We start from the raw sequence: 24499 nt of genomic DNA, 5'->3' as shown, positions 1-24499 counted from the left end.
ATGAATTCTTTATTCTGGAATACACCTTTATATGTTTATCCTCCAATTTTTATTTTTTCTTAATGGAGCACATTTTGTACAATGAAAAATGGGACGACAAAATGTAAGGAAGACTTAAATACGGAAAGTGTTAAATGAGAGTTCTTACATTTCACCTGCGAATTACTTCCTTGGGTTCAACAGTACTCTGCTTAGCAGGGAGATGCATGTGTGCAAGACTCAGGCTAAGAGTATTACCTGGAGTTTTAGAAACCTGATCTGAATTTGCACACTGTACCATTATAGTTAACTGCTACTCAGACAACCATTGTAGTGATGCTAACCCATCCGCTCACATCTTAGTTTACTGGACATTAGGTGGTCAAAAGATAGAACACCAAAAGGAAGCCCTCAGCAAAACAGTTTTTCCAAAGTAGACAATCACACCACAAACAGAGCAGTGATTAGCCAGACATCCTAAGTGAAAACAACAAAAAAATTGATTCAATAAGAACAAAAGAATTACTTCTGCATGCTCCACAAAAATTATTTTCCCATAAATATCAACAAAATATTGTAAAAGAAATGTTGTAAACTTAACTGAAGTATACATCCTCTACATCTTAAAAGGTTTAGGAAGTATAGCGTGTTTTTCAAATATCAAGTAATAGAATAAAGGCAACCATATTTCACCTTACCTGTTGCCATTTGCCTTTAATTGCTGGATCTCTGATTGACTGGCAATGTCTCTGGATTTGCTGGATGACACCCTGGTAATATACCATAGAAGAGTCATAATTCCCGAGGAGTGCGTATTCTCTTCCTTTTTTGGCATTATCGCAAATCTCTGCTAAATTCATCTTCACTCAAAAGTCTAAAAGAGAACATAATAATCAGAAAAATGAATTTTACATGCTGTAGAATAATTCAGACCATGACACTTTAGTTTTGTTTTTCCTCTCACAGCTGAATTATGTCTTTCCACCCCCCCATTCCTGTCCAGTCCCCCTCATTTTCCACCATTTAGCCCTGAAGTATCTCTTTACTAGCCTAAGGTTTGAGATCATGAATCACAACTCTTTTATAGTGATAAAAACACAACTTCTTTGCTGCCTTTGGCCCCAATCCTGTTAAATTAATGCAAGAAAATTAAATGCCTTGCCCCCACTGAACCTAACAAGCCAAACTTTAATTTGTAGATCACCACAATATACTGGCAGCCATCAACCCGTGAATCACAAATCACAGGAGGCATTAAATTGCTTTTTATACTGTTGTTATTACATACGTGCCTAAATGTGCCAGCCAGCATCAGGGAAGTCTGCACTTAGCACTTTCAAGAGCCCTCACCCTAATGAGATTACAATATGGTTGAATGACAGCTCTACTATAGACAAAGTTGAGAGCCTCATTCTGTTTAAATATTCTTTCAAAGTACCCAACATCTACATGCTGACTTGGATATTTTCATTAAATTTAACATGTCACTCTGGGATTTATGGCAGAGTTAGCAATCCAAATTTAAGATTTCTTAAAGCAGTAAGTGATTCCCAAAGTACAACCTTCCCCTAGTCCCCAAAACAATGTAAGATTTATACATTTTACTAACTTTTTTATACAAGTAGTAAATCGCAGCATGACTTTAAGGCAAACCCATAGTCCAACTTTTCCCAGTAACCATTCAAGAAAGCAATATTAAACCACACATTCAAAAGTAAGCTATGTTGTACAGCTAGATTTGTACTTAAGGTTCAAGACCAAAGCAGTGCCTACCCCTTTATCTGAATCCCACATGACCCAAAGTCTAGGTCCTTACCACACAAAAAGAGCATCAGTTCCTTTCCCTTGTCCTCTGACTCGGGACAGGTGGGGTCCCTGACATTCACCCTGATATAAACCTCTGGAAATCAAAAATAAAAAATTATGATTCATAGCTACCCAATGCAGAGAGTTGCATTGACCAAGGGGGGGAGGCCAGCTCGGGAGGGTCATCCACTAGCTGCATTGAGGTTTTGGCAAGACCAAGGTGGTGGAGAAGAAACAGGGAAGGAGGGATACAGCCAGACGGGGAGAGAGCAGGGCGCGGAGCCTGGCGCAGCACACAGATCAGGCTGCGCAGCTGAAGACAGCCCGTGATACGGGGATGCGTGCAGTAGGAGCAGGTGGTAGCAGAGAGAAGCCAGAACAGGGAGAAACAACCTTTCACAGCCTAGCGGGTTATAAAAATGTTAGTAGTTTTTATACAACAGACAAGACAAGATCAAGATGGCATTAAGGAGGATGTATCTTGTGCCTTTGTATTCCCTCGCGCTTGGCAGAGGTCAAACCTCTGACAATAAGTTAAACATATATCCACACGACCTTCATTCTGCCCTCCCTGAACGCTGCCTATAGCAAACATACGCTCTGCCTCTCGAGTGCCAAACTGACGGTCCCTCCTGCTGCCTGCAGCTGCACACCAGGGCTGCTCCACCACCCCGTCATCCCTGCTCCCTGCAATTAAGCCGTGGAAACCTGCTACCCTCACTTAAACCCACAGGCCACAGAGCTTCCATGTGGCTGAAGACTTTGATGGCAAGAACACGCTGCTACCCCACAGCTGGCACTTCACCAAGTACAGCAAGACGCATTGGGGCTTACTCGTCCTCGTGCTGTGCCGCACGTTTCAGGTTGCAGATCATTCCCAAGGGCTGTTACAAACTTCTGGGCAGGACTAGAACTAAGGTGGAAAGGGCAACAACCCTAATTTTGTTTTTTCCCGGTGCTGAGGAAGGGCAGGATACATTGGTGGAGAGCTCTAGCTCTGTCGCAATTAAGACCATTTAATTTTAAAATACAGAAGATGATAACTGATAGGAAAAAGTGATGTCACTTACATTGCACTGGAATTTGATAAAACGATAGGAGCTGAAAATAGGTTACAACCCATTCAGGTCTGACGAGTCAACTTAAAAACGAACAACACACTGCCTGGGGCAGAATCCATTGCCCTGTCTTCAAACACATCCAGGTTAGGATCTGCTACACAACCAGCTTGTCCCCATAAGGAAAATGGTCCTCAAATCTCTGGAGGTTTTCCCCACATGTAGCAAAAAAGAGAGAGTAAATAAAATATTTCTAAGGAACTGCTGCATTCAATTCCTAGAAATCCATCAAACAGAACATGCACTTACTGCAGCAATCTCTCGTATCTGTTTATTACAGCTAGTTCCCACCCTGCAGGCATGTTTAACTCCCTTTTGCCTTAAGAGGGTTGACACTCGCATCCAGCTCCCCTTAATCCCAGAAAAGTGCCCCGCTCACCAGAGGAGACAACCTCCTTGTCTCCAGTGGAAGCTGGGCCAACCATGGGCAGGAGGCAAGGCACAGCAGCCACACAAACACGTGCTCACTTCACAAGAGTGGTTAGCACAGGGAGCTGGGAAGTGGGAGGCAGAAAAATTTACGTGGTCTTAAAACTGCAGGGGGACACCAAAGGAGAGTCTCCCATTTCTTCCAGCAACCAGGAGCTGGTCATGCTGGTGACACTGAAGCTTAAGCAAGAGCTTGATGCCCAGCGTGTCATGCTGAAGAGCTTCTAAACATTGACAGGCACTGACACTTGGAGCATACAGGGAGGTTGGTGGATGTAAGTGTACGTACCTACTGAGCAGTAGATGCCTCCAGAGCTAGGCTGACAAAAGCCTCTGGAGCTTTCTCTTGGATTCGGGCACTTTAATTTTTACTTATCACCTACCCTAGACACCAAAGCAGGTAATATAGCTTGAGACGGTGAATATAACTCAGGCATGTTTGAAACAGCAACTGCAGACCTCAGTCCTAAATCAGTGCTGCCCCTGACCCCCAGGCAGTTCTTTGAGGTCCTATTGCAAAAAGACTGGCTATTTTAAACTAATGGCTAAAAATACTTTAAACAAACTACAAACCTTTTACGTGCACCAGCAATGGCAACGTTTGTTCAGAATAGCCAAAGTAAGTCAAAACAAGTACAGCCAAAATTAAGGAAAAATTATTTTTAGGAAAGAATTCCTTCCTGGATTGTTTTCTGGACAACCTCACTCTTCAGTGCCGGGGGTGGGGAGGAAGAAATAACTTGAACTAGGAGGGGGCTTTTTCATGTTACATACTTATTTTTTATTATCTGTTCTACATTACGTTACAGAGTTCATACAACATTGCAAACATCCAAGGAACCAGAAATACAGAAGTCATAAATAGCACTTCTGTTGTTTGTTTTTTGTTGCTTGGGGTTCTGTTTAAATATTTGGGTTTCCTACCATATCACAGCCACATCTTTTAAGTAAATACACAGCCAGGGACAACTGTTGTCAGGTACATTTAGAACAACTTACACATTACTTGTGACACCAGCTTTTCATTCTATCATTGCATAGTTCTTTCCTGCACTAGACCATAACAGCTCCACGGCACATCAAGATATCCTTGGAGATTCCTTAGTTCACGGATCATTGACAAGAAGAGACATTACAGACATTCATGTCGGCATAGCTGCCACACATGGGGTCTTAAGCCCACTTGTGAAAAACCCTGCAGCAACTAGGCTAAAAGGTCACAGGGGATATTAATCTCTATTCTTTGGAACATAAGCTGAGCTGATCCCTATCTGAGGTCAGAAAAGAATTTTTCTCCCAGAACTAAAGCAACGCACAGTTGACCAAGATCCAAAAGACAGTCTCTTATTTAAACATTAAAGCATTATACACACACAAACATATCCACAGGCAGATAAGACTAGCTGTGTGAATGGTGGGCAAAGCAGGACAGCTTGTTTAGCACACTATTCCAAACTTGTGAGCAACACCAGTGGGAATGCAGGACGACTGCCCTCCTTCAGCCTATCTCCCACTTAACCTCACCACAGTGCTACCAGAGGCAATAAATGCCTTTCCCTATAGATGGGGGCTGTAGCAGGGGTTTTCCTGTTGCTTGATATTGAACATTCTACTCTGCAAGTGCCAAAATGAAAGGCATCTCTGCTGTCTTTACATGTCGCTTTCATGCCTACGTGTTTTGACACAACCAGTTACACAACTGCGGCCCATTTTCTCCACAGACACTCGACTCTTATACAGGGCGGACTGACACTCATTAAATGAGCAGTTACTCATTTCTGCTTTACTCTCATTGTTTCAATAGTTGCATCAAGCCTTATTTACTGCCTACTAATCAGACTTTTTCTTCAAATCAGTCGTTAATCCCTCACTGATAAGGCTACAATATACCTGTTTTTTTCTGGACATGTGTCTTGCTCTGACCAAAATTTTAGCCAGGCAGACCAAAAATTTTCCACAGTTCCCTGAGATTGCTGGACATATGGTCTCACGTCACAGCAGCTGTGCAGTATTGCTGAATGGACAGCTGAACATCTGGAAAGGCCTGGACATACACAGATGAAGACTGGTTACTAATTCTGTTTCTCATTTTCTGTAAATCAGCCATGCAGCATGATGCCAGGCATCCCAAAATGCAGTGTAAGAGACCCAACTAACGTCACAAGACAGAAAGCCAGTGTTAGGCACCATCTTCTGAAATCCAGTGCTGAGGTACGACTATACATTTTCCACTTCTACAAAATAGAGCTGGGATGGCCCTCTGCTGCTGCACAACCCCAGAACAGGTCGACTGCCACACAGAGCAAAGCAAGGAAGCAAATTCCAGTGTTAAGAGGTTTTGATTTTTGGATTTTTCCACTTTTTGTGTGCACCCATTTCTGTTACCAGAGTCTAAGCAGTGAACTGAAGTTGTTCCTTTCTCAAATTCTTCTTACTACTTGGAGGCTTTTCCTTACAATTAATCTAAACCCACCCTTCTTAGTTTAAGGCCATATTGTTTTTGTAAGCCAGCTCTGACCAGTTTCAAACAGCTTCCTCTCCCTCGATTATGTTTTCACTTAAAACAGTACAACAATCCTATTTTCCATTTTCTCTTCAAAGTTAAAACTTGTTAAAATAGAGACATACAACAATATGACGATACCTTACCTGGAAAAGCATAAACTGCAACACTAACTGGAACATTATCAGAGGAAGAAAAAAGCATTTTTTCCCTGCATGACATGCAATTCCTACTAGAAGCCTACAGAAGTCTATTTCTGACGGAAATACAGGCTGTATTTCTTTTTCATATGCTTGATGTATTTTTATTTTTAAGACTAAGTTATTTAAAAATGTAATTATTCAAAAAAATTTAAATAAATCTCGCCTGCTTTATCAGAAAGATTATCCCTTTTCTTTTGACTTGGGTGCAGAACAACTGGTCTTCATTTCTAATAATTAACTGTCCCTGTTCAGAAGCAATCGCTGATGCTGCAGACAATTAGCAGGCATTACGTTCGCACGACAAAAACAACATTTTAACTGATCATTGTCAGATAAAATACAAACAAACAAAAGGCTTGCCAAGTTCCACAGCCAAATCTGTCTTTCCCGTTAACTTGGCTTTGTTTAAAGTTGCAGCTGTGGTCCCATGGACTGGTGTGGAAGCGAACAATCATTACCTCACAGGATCACAACTCCTGTTAAAAATATATATATAAATAAGAACGTGGCTCAGTTCCAGCACATTTGGATTTAAACTACATTTAAATGGCTATTTGAATCAAAGACGAGAAGTGTGCTACGCAAGTGCACTTTTCTTTTTTTCCTTTTGCTGTGTGCATCAGCAGTGACAAGAAAGGCTACAACCGCAGCAGGGGCACCAGGAGTTGCAGCAGGTAATGCTATTGGAGTGTTCACTCCCTGTTTGAGATGTCACTTCAAAGCAGCACACACACCAGAGAAAACATACACACCCCCTGTGGTCCAGGAAACCCAGCACCGAGGGATCTTTCAATTCAGTTAACTGCTTTCTGTTAACTGTTTTTTGGCTTCTTTGCACTGAAACTCTGTTTTGAAATAGCAGATGTGGAGTTAATGGGGAAATGTGTATGGAAGTGGGAAGGAGAAGCAGCATGCACATAGGTCTCAAACTATTTTTCTGTGGAATCTTCTGAGAGCTAACCTGAAAGGGAGAGTTGAATGTTACTTTAAACGCAAGTGAAAAAAAAAATCTTCAAATGAAGACATTCACCACAAGTTAACGGTAAACACAAATATGTAAGAAACACTAAACAGTTGGTCAGTGTTTTAATTAGAGATTATATACTATTGCACCAAACAGAAAGCACCCTGGAGAATGAAATGGCCATTTGCAAAGCCTTTGAACTACAATTTTCTGAGGAACTAGAAGGAGCAGAATCAGAGATGGCTGTGCTATTCCTAAAACTGACAGCAAAATGTGTCCTTCCCCAGAGCAGCTCACGTACCGGCTTCAGGCATATCTGTACGGTCACATCACCATTATTCAGAGTAACGAAGTGTTCGTCAGCTAGGCTGGGTAACAGAAATGAAAACAGCTAACACGAACACTACGGGGCACTCTAGGGAGCGCAACTCCATACACACAACAGTTTAGGCAGCAAGAGGCTTGCTAGCTTCTTCTCCTTCTCAGCCCTGATGGACCCGGGCTGGCTCCACACCTCTCTCTTCTCTCCAGCACAGTCTCCAGGGCTTCTGGCATTAGTACCACACCAAACCCAAGCCAGTGTTCAGGTGGCACCAGCCCTGAGGTGACCAACCCCTCCTCTGACAGAATGCAGGGCTCAGATACCTGAAGGATTCTGCAGGACTTGTCCAGAGCTCAACAAAGTGGAACTCGGCCCAGAGCAACAATCTCTCTGTCCCTTTGTGGAGCCACTTGCTTCTCTGCACATCCCATGTGTAAGCCCTTCTGGTAGAGCAAACGTGCCACCAAAGACTCCCAAGACGGGTCTGTGCAGAGCCAGCTTGGGTTCAAAGTGTTTATTAGGTCGGGCTCTGTGCCAAGAAAGGCAGTTAAACTACTTCTGCACCTGGCCCTGGATACAGCATATATCCATGTTCCCACAGCGCTGCAGCTCACGAGCCCTGCCAGACCATAGTCAGCTCCACAAAGATTCAGTTCTGGTGCTGCTACATTCCTAGCGCAGCCAATCTGCAACCCAGATAAACTTTCCATGAATAATTGCAGGTTTAATGGACTCACACATGTGTTTATAACCCTGACTCATAAGGTCAGAATTTAGGCCTGAATACTTTTCCACCTTTCAAATTCCCCTCTGAATTCCAAAGAACTGGCTCTCTAGGACTATGAGTATGTATTTTTTAATGAGACTTTTGCTTTTTTAAATTGTTCTAAAGAATCGTATATATTCTTTAAAATATACATTTATATGCATATTGCTGTTAGTGCTACAGACATCAAGTCTTCAGATTTCTCAGCTCATCCACAGAAGAATCAGCTTTTTTTTTTTTCTTTGCAATTATTTACACAGAAAACCAGATAAAGGCCTATTGTTGTTTCCTTGTCTTCCATTTACTTTTCTATCTTGAGACTGTGATTAGCTCAGGGCAAGATCCATTCCTCTCCATTACCTGCTCAAAAGCCCAAGTCTTCGAGAGCAAAGCACCCTGGAAGTGTGCTGCAGCAGCGATGTTCGCTTCTGCAGTCTGCTAAGTACCAGGAGCTGCAAGAAGCCTAAGCCTGCCTAGGATATAACTGACACGGGGGTGGAGGGAAAGAAGAAAAAGAAACCGCCCAAAACCCCTCAACTGCAATAAAAATCAAACATCCGTTGGAAAGAAGCCCATCTCTGTGACATCTGAAACTGTATTAGGAATAGACATTCAATATTCATATACAAGGAAGTACTGATGATTTTAAGACGCAGATTTTCAGGAAGAAAAAACAACTACCTCTAATATACCAGTCATAAATATGTACATTTTAAATATGATATGGAACAAGAACTGTAATTTTATTCCCCCTCATGCCCGTTGGGGAATACAAGATAAAGGATAACACTAGAACTGTCATCAGAGGAAACGGAGAGGGAAAGACAAATGCCAATACTGACATCATGACAGAAATGTGGGCACAATAGAGATGAAGCAAAATTATTTAAAAAAGTAATGCTGTGTCTGCTCATGTAAAGATCACCTAGTGCAACAAGCTCAACTGAGCCAAAGCGTGGTAGGACACATGAAACTGCAGACTATAAAGTGAACTGGTTGGGGAAACTTTCCAGGGCCACGAGCTCCTGGCTCTCTTTGACCGCTGCCTCCTCCGTATCCATTTACCCACCCTCCAATACACTCTGCTTTACGCATAGCCCTCCCCTTGCATCTGCTCAGCCATTCCTCCTCCTCCAGCAGATCTCTCCCCTTCCATCCATCCACCTACGCTCCCAACTGCCCCTTTCCTCGTACTCCTTCCTTCCTCAACCTCCAGCAGAGTCCCCCGCTTCCATCCACACGCCGCCCAACCCACCCTCCCCCGGGACGCATCCCTCCTAACTGCATCCCCCCCCCCCCCCCCGACCCCGGCAATTCCCTCCTCCCGCAACACGCCTCTCCTCCCGCAGCCATCGACCCACCGTGCTCCCGCCCAGCCCGGCCTGCCGCATACCCCTCCCTCGCTGCCGCAACCCTCCCCTCAGCACCGCAGGCCGCCCCTCCGCCCCTCATACTCCTCCTCCCGCACCCCCCCACCCCAGGCACCGTGTTCCCCGTCCACACTTGTCCCTCCCTCCCGCTCCCGGCAGTGGTAAACGGGCACCCTTCATCCCCATCCACAGCGCTCCGGCCCTGCCGTCCCCTCAGAGGCAGCTCCGGCCCCGCCATCCCCTCACGGGCGGCTCCCGGCCCTGCCGTCCCCCTCAGAGGCGGCTCCCGGCCCCGCCATCCCCTCACGGGCGGCTCCCGGCTCTGCCGTCCCCTCAGAGGCAGCTCCGGCCCCGCCATCCCCTCAGGCGGCTCCCGGCCCTGCCGTCCCCCTCAGAGGCGGCTCCCGGCCCTGCCGTCCCCCTCACAGGCGGCTCCGGCCCCGCCATCCCCCTCACAGGCGGCTCCGGAGAATCGAGTCGCCTCAACGCCCTCATTCACAGAGAGTCATCGTCGCTTCCCCCCCCCCCCGCCCCGCCATCGCCGCCTCCTCACAACAGTGTCCTCTGCGGAGGCAAAGCCGCGGTACCCATCTTCTTCTTCCCTCCCTCCCCCCCCCCTCCCGCCGCCGCCGAGCGCGCTGGGGTTTGTAGTCCTCACCCGCCGCCTCTCCCCTCAGCCCCCAGCGCCCGGCGGGGGGAGCGCGGACTACACTTCCCAGCAGGCTCCGCGGTGTGTCTGTGTGAGGGGGGGGGCTGCCCTCCGCCAGCCTCTCCCCGCTGCTATCATTCCCCCCCCCTCGCCCCGTTCCCGCCGCCGCGCTGAGGGAGGCGGCGGGAGGGCGGCCCCGTTGGGTCGAGGTCCGATCCGCCGCCGGCCGTGAGAGGCCGCCCTGTAAAGCCGGGCCCTGCAGTTACCTGGGAGAGCCGGGGTGCGTGTCCGCGGACGGGAGCGGTGCGGGGAGGGGGGCGCAGCCCTTCTTGCTCTGTCAGAACGGGGAGAGGAGCGGGGGGAGAAGCACGGGGGGGGGGGGGGGGGGGGGCGGGCGGCGACGGGTGGTTGCCATGGCGGCGGCGGCGGCGAGGGGACGGAGCGGCATCCCGCTACTCCGCCCCCGCCGGGAGGTCGCCGGGTCCCCGGGGCCCGGTGCGGAACGAGCGGTCGGGCATCGGCCTCTGCCGAGCGGCCTCGGCCCCGGCCCGTCAGGGTTGGGGGGGGGGGGGGGGGGAAAGGGTGGGGTTTTCCCGGCGAGTTTTAACACGAAGGGGAAAAAAAATCCCGCTGCGTGGCCGGGGATGGCTTAGGGTGCCGGCCGCCCCCCGCCCCAACCTGCGTTTTAGGCAGTCCTTGGGAAGATCTCTTGTCTTAAAACATGAGGCAGGCTGAGAGCCTTCCCCCTTCTAAGGGCGGGAGCGGGGAGCTGAAGTGGCGAGGGAGGAGGGTGGAAGTGCGAGAAACGAAACGCCACGACACGCCACGCCATCCCGGCTGGCTGCGGTGTGGCTTCCTCTGGTCCTCTGTGTGCCTCCTGTGTTGAGGGTTTAGTGGGTGAAGGCGCTCGCTCAGAACGCAAACCTCGCCTGCTGCCACTTCAGCCGAAGGAGCGGCTAGGAAAGGGAAAACGTGCGGTTGTCCCGTATTTGGGGACTCGACACCGTCTTTGCGAGCGGGTTTCGTTGCTTTGATGTGACGGCAAAGGAACAGATTTGGGGATTTGCCCGTTCCTTGGACCAAAGCGATACCTGGTGATCATGGGCAGCCTCCCAGGACGGCACCACCCAGTTTGTATCGTCTGCGGAGGGTGAAGGTTACCTAGCGTTTCTGAACTGTGCATCTCACGGTTAATATGAACAGCCTGGCCCCTGCAAGGGGAGTAATGCGGTTATAAACCTCGCTGAGGATGTCATTTCAGTTAATGCAAGCCAGCCTATGTCTGTATTGCCACCAAAAGGGGCAGTCCTGCCTTCCTCTCTGATGGTGGCTACGCTTCCCTGTTTGTTATTTACACTGCAATAACGCTTATGTAGCCATCTGGCAGAGCAAGCCTGGGATCTGATCTGGTGGAAAGCCAATTATGCCTCTCCAAAAAATTACCAGTATTCAGCTGGATCAAGTTCCTGAACTAGCTGACCCTGCAGAGCTGCTGCAGGCGCAAGAAGGCAGAGGAGACACGGAGGCAGGAGCAGCCCATTGAGATGCCAGCAGATCTGAGCCGTGTTTCTGCATGCAGCTGCACCACTGCAGTGACTCGTTATTGCTGGAGCTGCCTTGTGACAGCTCTGAGAGTGTCCCACTGATGATCGCTCCCGATAATGACATGTGATTTCTCCGGAAAATGTCAATTGTAGTTACCTTAAGGTAGCAGCGTGAGGTTGTATCTCACAATAAGGTTTTCAGAAATGTTAACTGACACAAGTGAAAGAGCAGGGATTGAAACTAAAAGCTCAGTATGCCTCTTAAACAATACAGCATGTCTGAATGTGTCACTCGTATATCTACAGATCTTGCTTCCCTCAAAATCATGTGGAGATTCTTATGCCTTTGTGAGTATTTTAGAACTGGGGCCAAAATCGTGATGAATTCATAACAGCTGCAACTCTGGTTTCCCCTTTTTCCAGATTTCTTCAAACTTGCCTGCCCATGACATCAATTCCTGCTGGCTTTTCATATACCCAAAAGCATAGATGCTGTCCAGACCTTATAGAGCCCAATACTTCTCGGGGTGAGCAAACCATAAGCAGCCTGCTCCCAGCACCACCGTATATCCCTTCCCACAAGACTATATGCTTCTTATCACATTAGGCAACACGTTAACTGCTTTGTCTGAGGACCATATCCTCCAGCTAGGAAACTGACACAGAGGAGGTTGGTTATTTAGTCATAATCTCTGTTTGTTTGGTTTGGGATTTTTTTGCCTGTCCCTTTTTTTAGTGATTCTTGAGTCGAGTGGGGCTGCTTCCTAGTGGCAGAGGGTACCCATACTACCGCTGACGTCCCTTTGAAAAGTAGTTGCTCAACACAAGAACAATACCAGTGTCACCCTAGTTGGACCCCTCAGAGGGAAAGTTTGGTAAGCATTGGTCTACACAGTTTGCCAAGATCTGCTAAGTGACTGCACAGTTTGCCAAGATCTGCTAAGTGACTGAGTCGGCAGGAAGAGGACTGCATCTCCAGGTTCCTAGCCCTGCACGCTAGGTATAGGTAAGGATTGCAGGATAATTCAGGTTGGAAGGAACCTCAGGAGGTCATTTAGTCCAGCCAGATAATCAGAAGTTCATGGACTCGTTAATAAGGCAAAAGAATGGTAGCCGTGATTGTGGCATTTCATAGCCTTTCCTATTGTTGCAGTCGGACAAACTCCAGCAAATCTGACTGGAGTGATGCAAAACATACTGCTTCCCTGATCATCTATTCTGCCTCCTTACTGAAGGTTCCTGCCTCCACAACAGTCTCAGACTGGAGAAAACTAATGTTTCTAATCCATTTTAATACAAAATATGGCATTAAAGTCATCTTTATCAGCAGTTTAAGCTAATTTGCTGGACCTTGTATTGAAGCAGCTGGGACTACTGCATGTGTTTCATTCCACTGACTCTGCTGTGAGGCAGTAATCTCAGGCAAAGAGAAGGTAAGAAATTGCTGGGAGGGGTGTGAGACTTAAGCCACTGAAACTTGTTCTGCTATCAGTATATTTTCACAGCTTATATCTTATTTTTTGATAGAGGCTATAAACATAGCCGTTCTGGGTAAGACATGATGTTGGTGGGTGTGGTTAGGCGGGCTCCAGCTTTGTTGGTGGAGGAGAGCATTACTCACCGCCAAACCCCAGAGACTTAACATGCCCCTTTCCAGCGATCTGCAAATCTGCCAGCAGAGCTGATTGTGTGCCCTCTCCCTGTGATTTATTCTAGTCAGTTCAATCAGAAGATGATATAAATTAATGTAACTCTTTTGCCATGAACATTTGATTTGGTTCAAAAGTGTCTCTTCAGCTAGAGTAATTGCAGACACTGTCAGATAAGTTTGAAGCTATCTGCTCTTAGGGTCTGTGTCAGATTAACACAACTGGTTTCTGAATTGATTTGGTTATCATTACATAAATTCCATAGACTGTGTCTAACTCTGATGGCTGACACAGGCTTTTAGCACAAAGTAGCAGAGAGCTTCATTTGTAACCTCCTCCCACACACAAAGTTCTGCAGGACAAGGTTGAAAACATACAAGATGTCTATGAATTATGAACTGCCCTTTGCTTTTGTCTTCCCTTCCCCTTGCAATTATATTTAACTAGACTACAGGAATTATTGTGCCTTCATAATAATCTTTAATGCTCACATGCAGACATAACTCTTTACCAATGGTCTTACAGGCTACGTTCAGAAATGCTGTAATAATGGAAGGTGAAAAACAATAGGGAAGCAATAGGGAAAAGAAGGCGCATGTTACATATTCATGGGCATTAACCTTCTGAGGGAAGTTATGCACAACTCGGTAAAGGCATCAGTAGACACACACTGTTAATTTTCATACACACATAGTAATTGTTCTTCTGCACAGATATTTTTATGGTATGATATTTATCAGTATGACACATCCACCAATTTCTCTCCCAGGAAAGAACCTCAGAGCCTGAACCTTGAGAAATTGTGATGGAGTGGCAACACAGAAGGATTTAGTCAACATCTTTCACACAAGGTACATCTCAAAATGCTGTGAATTGTTAATAGAGGACAGTTCAAGGGAAAGCAGTTGATTTTCAAATGAGATTTCAGTTAAGCCAGAAAGTGAGAGTAGGAATGGACACGGGTGTTTGTATTTATCTGGTCAAATGTAGACATCTGTCATGTAGACATATGTCTTGTAGACCTTTGCCTCAGAGTTAGCTTTCCTCTAAGTTTTTTCATGAGAGAGAGAGAGAGGTACTCAGGGATACAATTCCCGCTTTGACCAAGGTGGACTGTGCCCTGAATGTGTTTCATTTTTTCCAGTGCTTATAGCAGACTTAGCTGATCAGCACAAATATAAGTGTTTGCATTGTAGATGCCTGAAGGTAGGTGAGAGGAGTCCCACCTAATGTGTTTGTTGCATTGTTAGGGCCACAGAGAGATAAAGTTGTCATAGCAGTTATGACTAGGTTGATTAAAATGATGGAGAACAAGCCAATGCCAGATTAATGGAAAATACAAGTAGAAGAGAGGACAGGTCTTTGAGATGGGTTGAAGCAAGCCCATGGTATGTTGAAATAAACAGTTCTTCTGCTTTGAGTCTGTGGACAGAAACTAGAAGAATTAACAGGAACTAGGATACGGTGTTTCTTTTCTGTGTATACTTAACATGCAGAAGCATTTTGCTTATGTTAGAGCATTACTCTTTGGAGAAGGAATAAGAAAGTACCTTACAGCAGTCAAAACAAAGAGAGAGGAGACTTGGACAGAAACCTCAGAGAAAGTAGGGTCAGGCCCAGGGAGCTGTGTATCAGCAACTGCTAAGTGAAAACTGGGACAGGGAAAGAAAAGTTTATTCACATCATCTCAGTCCTGTGGCAGACCACTAGACAGTATCAAGTGGCAAAGTTCCCTTAATCTGTCTGCTAGGGTTGACAACTGAGAGGAAATCTCCCATGATGCACAATTAAGCAAAAAGTGTTCAGCAGTATAACTCTTTCATGGGTAGGGTGTGAATTTTAGGCTGGTTTGCTAAAGATGTGACACTTCTGGAGTTGCACACTGCCTGTCCCACTGCAGTAATTTTGAATCTCATTGGCCAATTTCAACTACATTTGCAAAAGGGTGGAGGTCTTAATGGTAACTGAGTTCCTTTTAGTTTCGTGGTAAGTAGCATGGTAGAAAAGATGGGCTCAGCTGGCGCCCCTGCTGAACACAAGGTAGGCAGAACTTCACTGTTAAAAATTTCACCTGGTGCCAAACTGCCTGGTCTGCATGCATAAAATGACTGAGAACTCCATGCTTAGTGCTACTCGGAGCACCTACTTCTGTGCACAGTTGCAATACCACGTATGACCCATAGGCAACTGTTTTATTGAAGTGATGAGGGCTAAGTGGAAATGGATACAAAACCGTGGGATACTAGGCTTTGATACTTTGAACCAAACACATCAGTTGAGCCTGTTAACTCAGGCACAGCCATTAATTTTAAGTCATGCTGGTATATATTATTCTCCTTCCTCTGTAGATATTTCTCTGACTTAAAAGTGGCAGTTTCAAATAAGGGAGCTGTTGGGCAGCTTTTTGCACACACTGTTTAGATGCCCAAACCACTAGAATAAACAAAGCACAGTCTAATACATATTAATGGCTTGCCCAGCATTTTTTATTTCTTAGGCATGTTAGTTCCAGTTCTGCAGTACAAGATATTAGAAGATGAATTGGCTTTAACAATCCACTTCTGTAAACACATTTATCCAGAACAGAAGATAGCTACATCTACTGTCTCAAACAGTTCTTTGAATGGTGCTGTGATCAATGGCAATGAAGGTGGTTATGTTGAAGAAAGATGCACCGAAAAGTTGTGTTGTGTGCCTAACCGTCAAGATGCTGCAGGGCAGGAGGGCAGGAAGTAAGCACACCAGAGGCCATGCATCTGCATTGGAAGAACAACTTCTCTCATTTATTGATAACTTCTTAAACCCCCATCACTGAATGTGTAAAAAGGTTTGAGTAGGTAGGAGCAACCTAGTAAATGGCAAGATGTAATTGCAGGTAGAAGTTTAGCCAAAGTCCCTAAATGAAAACTTTAAAAAAGATGTTTAAGGAGAGCTAGAAAGGTAAATAAGATATGCTGGTGAACATTGTGAAAAATCTCTTTTCCCTTTCTGGTCCCCTAATGCAATTACTATAGGGAACATGCAGTGGTTTCCATGTGAACAACTTAATCTGGTTCATATTTTGAGAGTAAAATTGGGAAACTTTTTCAAACTTCAAAGTTTAAACTGTATTTGGACGATGTGCATTTTGTTAATGTTGTTCATTTATCTAATAAATGAGAAACTTGATTGTGTCAGTAGAGGGTCAGTGGCACAAAGAACAGTATCTCATAAAAGAACAGACATTGGTATCACAGCTTTGGTTAAACATATTTTAAAGTATTATAACATCCCATTCACATTCTCAGGGGGAATATACACTGCCTACGTTTGAACATCTAACTTAGATGCCTAAATTAGGAGGCGTGTCTCCCTAGATGCCTTGCATAGTTGAAGGAGTGAGAGGCTCCTCCAGAGAGCAATTCAGACTATCTTAGGCTTCTGCTCTGAATTATCATCTGGAGGAGCCTCTTCAACTTTGAATGCTGTTCTGTGCTATTCTTTGCATCTTTTTCTTGGTAACAAAACTGACTTAACTGGTCTCCGCCCCTCAACACTTGTTCTTGCCCTCTGCTTTTGAGTATCACTCTGTCGCTTGTGCTAGTACAGCTGTTGATGGGGTGGCACTGTCAACTAGGTTGGTGAAATCATCTGGGTTAAAAGGAACCCTGAGAAAGAAGGTGTTACTTTTAACCTAGATCACGTCTCTGATCTGGTTTATCGCATGACCTTGTAAACAGCTAAACCTACATACCTGAGGAAGTGATGAGCTTTAGCAAGAGGTGGAAATGAGTTGTTGAACTCAGGGACCTGTTTGCCAAGTGTGCCACCAAGAAAAAGATACATTCAACTTCGGGATGTAAGTTAAGGAGGCTGAGTCTTGTATCTAAGCATTGTTTTGTTCAAGTACGTGATATTTTTACCATTACAGTTTCACAAATATCGTGGAAGTTTATTATGGTTTGCAACACTAAGAAAGATATAATCTAGCCTTATATCTCTGTAATCCATGTAAAAATGGTCATAATTTAAACAAAATAATTTAGAGGAGTTACAAACATACCATGAAAAGGTATGCTAAACTTTATAAATAAGCCTAAAAGCATGGTGTTGCCACTAACATAAAGCAAATGCAATGAAGTTTGAGTAGCTTAAGAAGTTCTCCCCCGAGAGCTGCTAATGTTTCAACAGACATGCTGGATGCAATTTACCTAACTTGAATGGTTTACAGTGTAGACATCTGCACATGAGCTAGTTGCCTTAGATTCTTTTCAAAATCATTGGAAAATCTGGCCTTTTAGATGGTGCTTCATATGAACTGTACGAGATATTCATATTAGATCTCTGCATTTGGCCAGCTGAATCCCACCAACAAGCTACACAGCTGCTCCTTGTACATAGAGAAATGCAGACTACAACAAGCTAGGTTCAGTTGTCTTGTGTACTAACCTCTAAAACCACTCACACTCAGCTGCACACGATGGACTAAAACTTCATTTTCTGATCATTAAAAGCCGTTCCATTTCAGAGAGATTTGGTGCCACTAGTGACCACCACTAGGACACTCTCACAGTTAAGGTATTTTGTGTTGTTACAGAATGAACTATCCTGTTTTAAACCAGTATTATTTTAAAACAAGCATGTATTAGGAATCCTGGCCACAAACCCAATGAGGTGAAAGAACTGTTAATAGTTTTTAATAGTTATTAATTTTTACATGGCATCTTGTGCTGCTTTTTAAAGTTCAGTAGTCATCAGGTAGGCTTCTTAATAACCTGTGAAGAAATTGTTTAATTGTATTTATCTGTGACCTTCCATAGCTCTACCTGGCTAATTGCTTTTTTTGATGAAGTACTCACCTCTTTCTGGTCCTTCTCCGTAAAAGTAAGAATGAAAACATTCCTAAAGAATCAAGTAAGGAAAAGCTAAAATCCACAAGGAAGCATAACTGTAGCTAAACTTCTGTATGCTAAGCTGGAGCTAAACCTATATATGCTGTTGTCTTCTTGTGTGTGTTTCCTCATTGAAATAATTTTTCATATCAACTTAAAAGAAAAAAAAAAGGGTGGGGGAGAGGGGAAGTGTTGTGTTCAATTTTCATGCTCGATGCATTTTTTTATAATATTGAAGTTACAAAATGAGCCTGTCGTGGTTTAACCCCAGTAGGCAGCTCAGCCCCATGCAGCTCATTCCTCACCCAGGGGGTTGGGGGTAGAATTAGGAGGGTGAAAGTGAGAAATTTCTGGGTTGAGATAAACACAGTTTAATAGGTAAAGCAAAAGCCATGCACACAAGCAAAGCAAAACCAGGAATTCGTTCCCCACTTCTCATGGGCAGGCAGGTGTTCAGCCATCTCCAGGAAAGCAGGGCTCCATCACGCCTAACGAGGACTTGGGAAGACAAACGCCATCAGTCCCAACACACCCCCCCATTCCTTCTTCCCCCAGTTTCATATAGTGTGCATGATGTCCCATGGTCTGGAATATCCCTTGGGTCGGTCGGGGTCAGCTGTCCCAGCTGTGTACCCCCACAACTCCTTGTGCCCCCCCCCAGCCTGCTCGCTGGTGGGGTGGGGGGAGAAGCAGAAGAGGCCTTGTCTCTGTGTGAGCACTGCTCAGCAGTAGGGAGAACATCCCTGTGTTATCAACACTGTTTCCAGCACAAATCCAAAACACAGCCCCATGCTAGCTACTGTGAAGAAAATTAACTCTATCCCAGCCAAAACCAGTACAGAGCCTTAACTCTTCACGTCCTTTTGCAGTGGAGAAATACATGTATGAAGAGGGTATTTGTGCATAAGAAGATACAAAGTTGGGGGTTCCATAATTACAAGTTACAAAAGAAGAACAAAGGTTATTAAAAAAAAATGGTCCAAAAGAACAGTAGAATAATATTCTACAGTTTTCTCAAGATGGGGAAGGTGATCCTGTGCTGTTTCTCCTGGTCAGCTTTGCTGTTTGTATTCTGGGTTTCTGTTTTGCTGAGACACCAAAAAAATCCCTCTCTTACTGAGACAGTCCTTTGGCACCTTTCTACGTTACGAAAGCTGCCTCCAGCACCACAGTTCAGTGCAGTGCTGGCTGGAATGGGGCGGACTCCCTGTGCCATTATTTGCAAGTGGCTCCAAAGTGTGTATCCACACAAGAGAGGGAGCAGTTTTCCATCCCAAGGCTCAGCAGTGCATGCTGACTGACACCCAGGTTGCTTAGGGCTACTACGGACTGCTCAGTCCACGCCACGTAGCCCTGTGCCCTGGATCTCCTATGTGCACCTTGTGGTGTCCCTCCTCTGCACTTCCAAGAGTGCGGAGCCTGTGGGAATAGCATTGAAAGACAAGATGGCTCTGAGGGAGCCAAATATAATGTTCTTGGCCTTATTGCCATTTGGGGGTAATCCCGAGAGTGAACTACCCAAGATCCGTGTCTTATCTTGAATGCATGGGATGTACCTAAACAGGTCCCCAAGGAGAGCCGTAACAATTAAGCGGAGGGGACAACTGGGTGCCCAGGCTTTTTCCCTTGACCTCAGTGTACGACAGGGTGTAGGCATGTCTTAAGTGCCCAGTTTTAGTCCTGTGGTAGGATGAGTACAATATAAACACATAGGTCCGTACAGATTAGCTGAGTACATATGTTAATTGTGTACAGACTTTGAAAACAGAAGTGGTTAATACCGTGTATCAGAAGCACATTAGTGTTTCATACACACTGCTGAAATAAAGCCGCTTACATTCCTAGTTAGTAGCTCTACCTGCAACTCAGCAGAGCTTTGGCTGGCTCTTAGATCTAAAAATAAAATTTTCCTTCCTGAGATACCATACACTTCGGTGATATTCTCAGTAGGAATGGAATGGAATGTAAAAGTGGAATAGATTATACTAGTTGTTGTCTAGAAGCTTTCTATCCACTGCATAGGAAACCTTCATTTCATTCTTCATCACACCATATGGCATCTAAGTATAATATGACAAAATTACTAATACAGGACAATAAATAACATTATGATTATATGTTATGGGTGCCACCTCATACGGGCACAACAAGTAATTATAGTTGGAATGAATAATGGAGATTTGAGTGTTATATCTAGGAATATATTAGAAAGGACACAATTTGTCATTAAGGATGGTAATTGTCTCATCTGACTTCACAGATTCAATAAGTAGGTGTCCACACCAAGCCAGTCATCTGTGATTGCATCTGTGATCAGTGGAGAGGAACAGGCGCTTCAGAAGATAAATGGCACCTCCGGTCTTAGACAAATATTTTCAAAGGAATGCATCTCAAAATCTCACACATACAGAAAATCTTGCACATTTCCAGGGGGAAAAAAGAGAATACATCCAGGAAGACCTGGTCATACATCGTAACCTTTCTCAGATGAATCTCCAAGTCTAATCTCAGCTTCAGTGGATGATCATCAGTAGTGAAAGTTTTGATGGTGTTTATTTTAGCCCTTTTTGACATATTCCAGTAATGAAAGTTTCACCATTTCTCTAGGCAGTCTATACCAATGCTTAATTTTCCTTAATCCTGGACAGTTGTCTAGCGGTTTAATGTAAATCTCCTTTGCTGCAATTTATCCCCATTGCTTGTTGTTCTAATAGACACAAACAACAGTTTATTTCATCCTTCCTTGCAATTGCTTTTTACTTGTTTCCCCCCTCAGTTTTCTCTGTTCTTGACATCATTTGTGTCTTGGCACTGGACTGAAGTACTAGTGAAGTGATAGTAGTAGGATTTATGTACAGTTAAACCTCCCTCACCTACCCCTTCATGGCCCCCAGTAACCTCAGTGGTCCACTGATTCCGTGATGGCACTGATATATCTTGCTGCGCTCACAGTTTCAATACCATAATGTTAGTCTGTCACCCCTGGCTAACTTTAAGTGAGCGCTCTGAGTTTGTTCTGTCCTTCCTGGTAAACTGGGAAGAGGAGGGGGTTAAGTGTTTGGTTGTTTCTGTCACTCTTTTATGGACACTAACTGGTTCACAGCTTTTGAAGGCATGATGCCCACACTCAATACTGAAAATGTGGGGGCTTGTTAGGCAGTGTTTACAACCGTAATGTAGTTTTTGACTCTTATCTGCCTTTTTTTTTTTTTTTCACTTGCCAATTTCACAGACCTTCCATGCTTTCTAATTTCTTTACAGTGAAACTTTCATAATTCCCGCAATGCATTAAAAAGAAATCCAGCCATTTTGTTTGTGTATACTGAAATCTGCTTAAGGATCTTGTGAGTTACCCTTAACACAGAACATTTAACAGGACTATACATTATACCACAAAAGTATTCTTAACATGTTAATTTAAAACATATTTTTCTTTAGATTAGTTCATAAAGAGAGAGGAAGGAAGATATTTAGCTCCAGACAGCACTTGCAATAGAAATCAGTTATTTCTGTACAGCATCTTTCCTTTGAAATATCACTAAATGATTTCCAGAGAGAGGAAGAATGTAATTTAATGATCCCTTGCACAGCTCGAACACCTTTCATCAGAGCATCTCAAAGCATTTCAGACAAGCCTGAAAGCTTGCCTGTTTTTCCCCAACTATTTCGGTTGGCCTAATAAAAGATATTATGTCTTCCTACACACCTTGTATTGTTTAGCACTCAAAGCATTATCTTACTTGTTTTACAGATAACTAAAAAGGGCACAAAGAATCCACGTAGTTTTATTTCAAACAATGAATTTAAGATGAACTCTGTGGGGTCCCGTTTTCACTGAGTCTCCAGGACTTGCAGAATACATGTTCTCAGATTACAGGCAGACATGTGGAGCGAAGTCTTCGTCCCACTGACATCAGTGGCAAAATTCCCATTGATCTGAATAAGGCTGAAATTGCGTCCTAGCTTTTCTAACTGCTGCCTGCCAAAATCGACTTCAGACCTGTGCATCCTTCCTGTCTTATGCGTCACAATTAGTAATGAAGGTTCTGCTGTCCATGCCGTGTCTGCCATTACGTTCTCAAGAAGTGATCAAGACAAATCTAAATGAGGAATGAGACACCCCAGCAACAGGAGGGGTCTCTGCACAGTGAGTGGATGGTGTGTGGTTAACAGTCTCCTTGCAGTAACTGCAGATGGATCCATCTGCCTGTTACGCACGCACTCTGTGCTGACAAAAGGAGCCGTATGAAGAGCCACTTGAATCGGCTTGCCCTGATGTGGATGTGTGCTGTCCTCGCTCACGAGTGTCCCAGGTTGCAAATGCGCTGCCAACACTACCGCAAAGACTGTGTCAGCTCTCTGCTATCATGTCTGACCTTTTCTAATTAAAGGACAGTCTTAACCGTTTGGGGGAAATCTAGAGGTCTCTTCTAGCTTCATTTTTGCCTAATTAAGGCTGTGGATTTGGGCACACAGCACCAAATGTACCCAAAACAAATGTTGTCTTAAGGAATTAGAGTCTCAAAAATGATCAATAAGTCTTTCTGCTACAATGTCCATGGAGTATGCCCTATCATCAGAAGCCATATTTTACAACAGAAATATAAGCACTTAAATATACAAATTAAAATAAGGAACATGAAGGGAGAAAATGCCTGTGTATGCAGCGTACGGATGTCATCTTCTGCTATTGAGGATGGCTGAATATGGTCCTGGTGAGAAAAAGAGGATTTGCTCATTCTCACTCCCTGTATTGTCCATTTGTCCCTTGCTGCAGGGGACTTCTCAAGCTTGATTGAGGTGCAGCCACCCAGTCTTAGTATATTCTTGATGATTTTGTAGCAAAATGCTCACTGAATCCTCTGGCTGTTGTGCTAGACTGAGAACAGAAAGCTCTTATTCATCTGGCATCTGTTATCTACAGCTGCCTTTCCTCTTTCATAGGTATTTCAGGTTATGGATAAGCTAGAGGGAAAAAAGAGAGTTTTCGTACCACCAGTTTCAATTTGAAGCTAAAGAACACCAAACAGCCGAGGTCTGAGAGTAACTCCTAGGCTTACAGAAACATTCTCATGTCTTTTTGGCTGAATTAAATATTGGTCTTTCTATGACATCTTGTATTACGAGCTGCTTGCAAATCTTTGTATCTGATCATTCTCTCATCGTGTTGGAAAACAATATGTGGGAGTTTCTTTCCATACTAGATCTTTGTGGGTTACTTGCTAGTAAACTAATTTTACATGACTCAGATTTAAATAATAAAAAGGCTTAACTCCAGTCTGAGAAGAGTTTATTGTCCACAACTGTAGCCTAGAGACAAACTCCAGCACCTTTGGGACTCAGCTGAGGCAGCAATTAGGCAGCATTTTATTGTGATGCAGTGAGTGCGCAAAAGATGTAGCTGGACTACTCTCAAGAGCTTAGAAACAAAATTGGCTTCCTGGAGAGAGAACATAAGAAATCTGGCAACCTAAAAATATTTAAAGAGCTTAGGGCTCTCAGGGGAGAATTTCAAGCTATTGAAGTGGAAAAGACTGAGCATTTGCTAAGATTGAAAAAAAAAAAAGGGGGGGGGGGTACATGAAAAACGACAAAGTGTACAGATTTTTTTTTTACTGTAGCATGTTTCAAAGGGGGAAATATAATAAACCTGAAATCAATCAGTAGCACAGACTTCAATGCAGTGTTCCAAATCAAACAGCCCTGACTTGAAAACAGGAGTCAAAAGAGATCTTTTTTTTTTTTTTCATTTCAGAATTATAAGGGATTGAGGCCAAGAAACCATTAAATGAGGTGAAAGGTCTAGGCTAGAGGGCATCTTGAGCAAGTCTAATGAAGTCATGGTTGCTTCAGCGGCCACGTTCCCAAGGGGTTTTGCCGTGTCTGTCACTGAGTCTCTCTGTTCCTCCTCTGAATCTGGCTCCCTGGCTTCTGCGGTTGCGTGCCAGAGCGTACCCCACCAGACAGCCCCCTCCTAGCAGCCCCGTAGCGTGTAGGATCCCTGTGTCAAAACAAAGCCGTACCAAATGCGAGTTTATCTCACCTGTCGTTTGATGCGTGTCGTACAGACGTTTACCTGTGAGCTAGTCGTGCCTGACTCCCTGTATTGTCAGCGGGGAGCAGCAGGAGCTTACAAGGCACAATTTAGCTCAACGGAGTGTAAATTTCTGTCGTATGCCAAAAGTGCCTATTTCTCTCTGACTTAAAACGGTGGCCTAAGGTGACTAACTCACAAACGGACACCTACAGTTTCAACATCTACATCTGCTCAATGAACTCTACCCCCCCAACTAGCATCGCACCAGTGCAGACCATATATTAGAGGT

The 24499-nt window shown here is 44.4% G+C and overlaps 1 protein-coding gene and 1 long non-coding RNA gene across 13 annotated transcripts in view; one reads left to right on the top strand and one right to left on the bottom strand.

The window, feature by feature from the left end:
- Positions 1-10481, bottom strand: part of KATNAL1 (katanin catalytic subunit A1 like 1) — a 43527-nt gene extending 33046 nt beyond the window's left edge. The window contains exons 1-3 of one of the 10 annotated variants that reach the window (XM_049823301.1): positions 10014-10073; positions 1796-1879; positions 678-853 (exon numbers count right to left, since the gene is read on the bottom strand). In XM_049823301.1, coding sequence (XP_049679258.1) covers positions 678-839 — 162 coding nt within the window. In that variant the 5' untranslated portion in view covers positions 840-853; positions 1796-1879; positions 10014-10073. Of the gene's footprint in view, positions 1-677; positions 854-1795; positions 9322-10013; positions 10074-10375 lie in introns of those variants that run through there. The other 9 variants (XM_049823297.1, XM_049823298.1, XM_049823300.1 and 6 more) reach the window with 9 other exon arrangements.
- On the top strand, positions 10237-23320 carry LOC126048390 (uncharacterized). Of its 3 annotated transcripts, none has more exons than XR_007508851.1 (4): positions 10237-10389; positions 12077-12659; positions 14072-14153; positions 21925-23320. It is a non-coding gene; the product is annotated as an uncharacterized LOC126048390 (long non-coding RNA). The 3 variants fall into 3 exon arrangements; XR_007508852.1 differs by having other exon boundaries at positions 20434-23320; XR_007508850.1 differs by lacking the exon at positions 12077-12659.
- The last annotated feature ends 1179 nt before the right edge of the window (positions 23321-24499 follow it).

Source organism: Accipiter gentilis, chromosome 19, assembly GCF_929443795.1.
Source record: "Accipiter gentilis chromosome 19, bAccGen1.1, whole genome shotgun sequence".
Lineage (NCBI taxonomy): Eukaryota > Metazoa > Chordata > Aves > Accipitriformes > Accipitridae > Astur > Astur gentilis.
The sequence above is the reverse complement of the archived record's forward strand: the minus strand, read 5'-3'. Positions and strand labels throughout refer to the sequence as shown.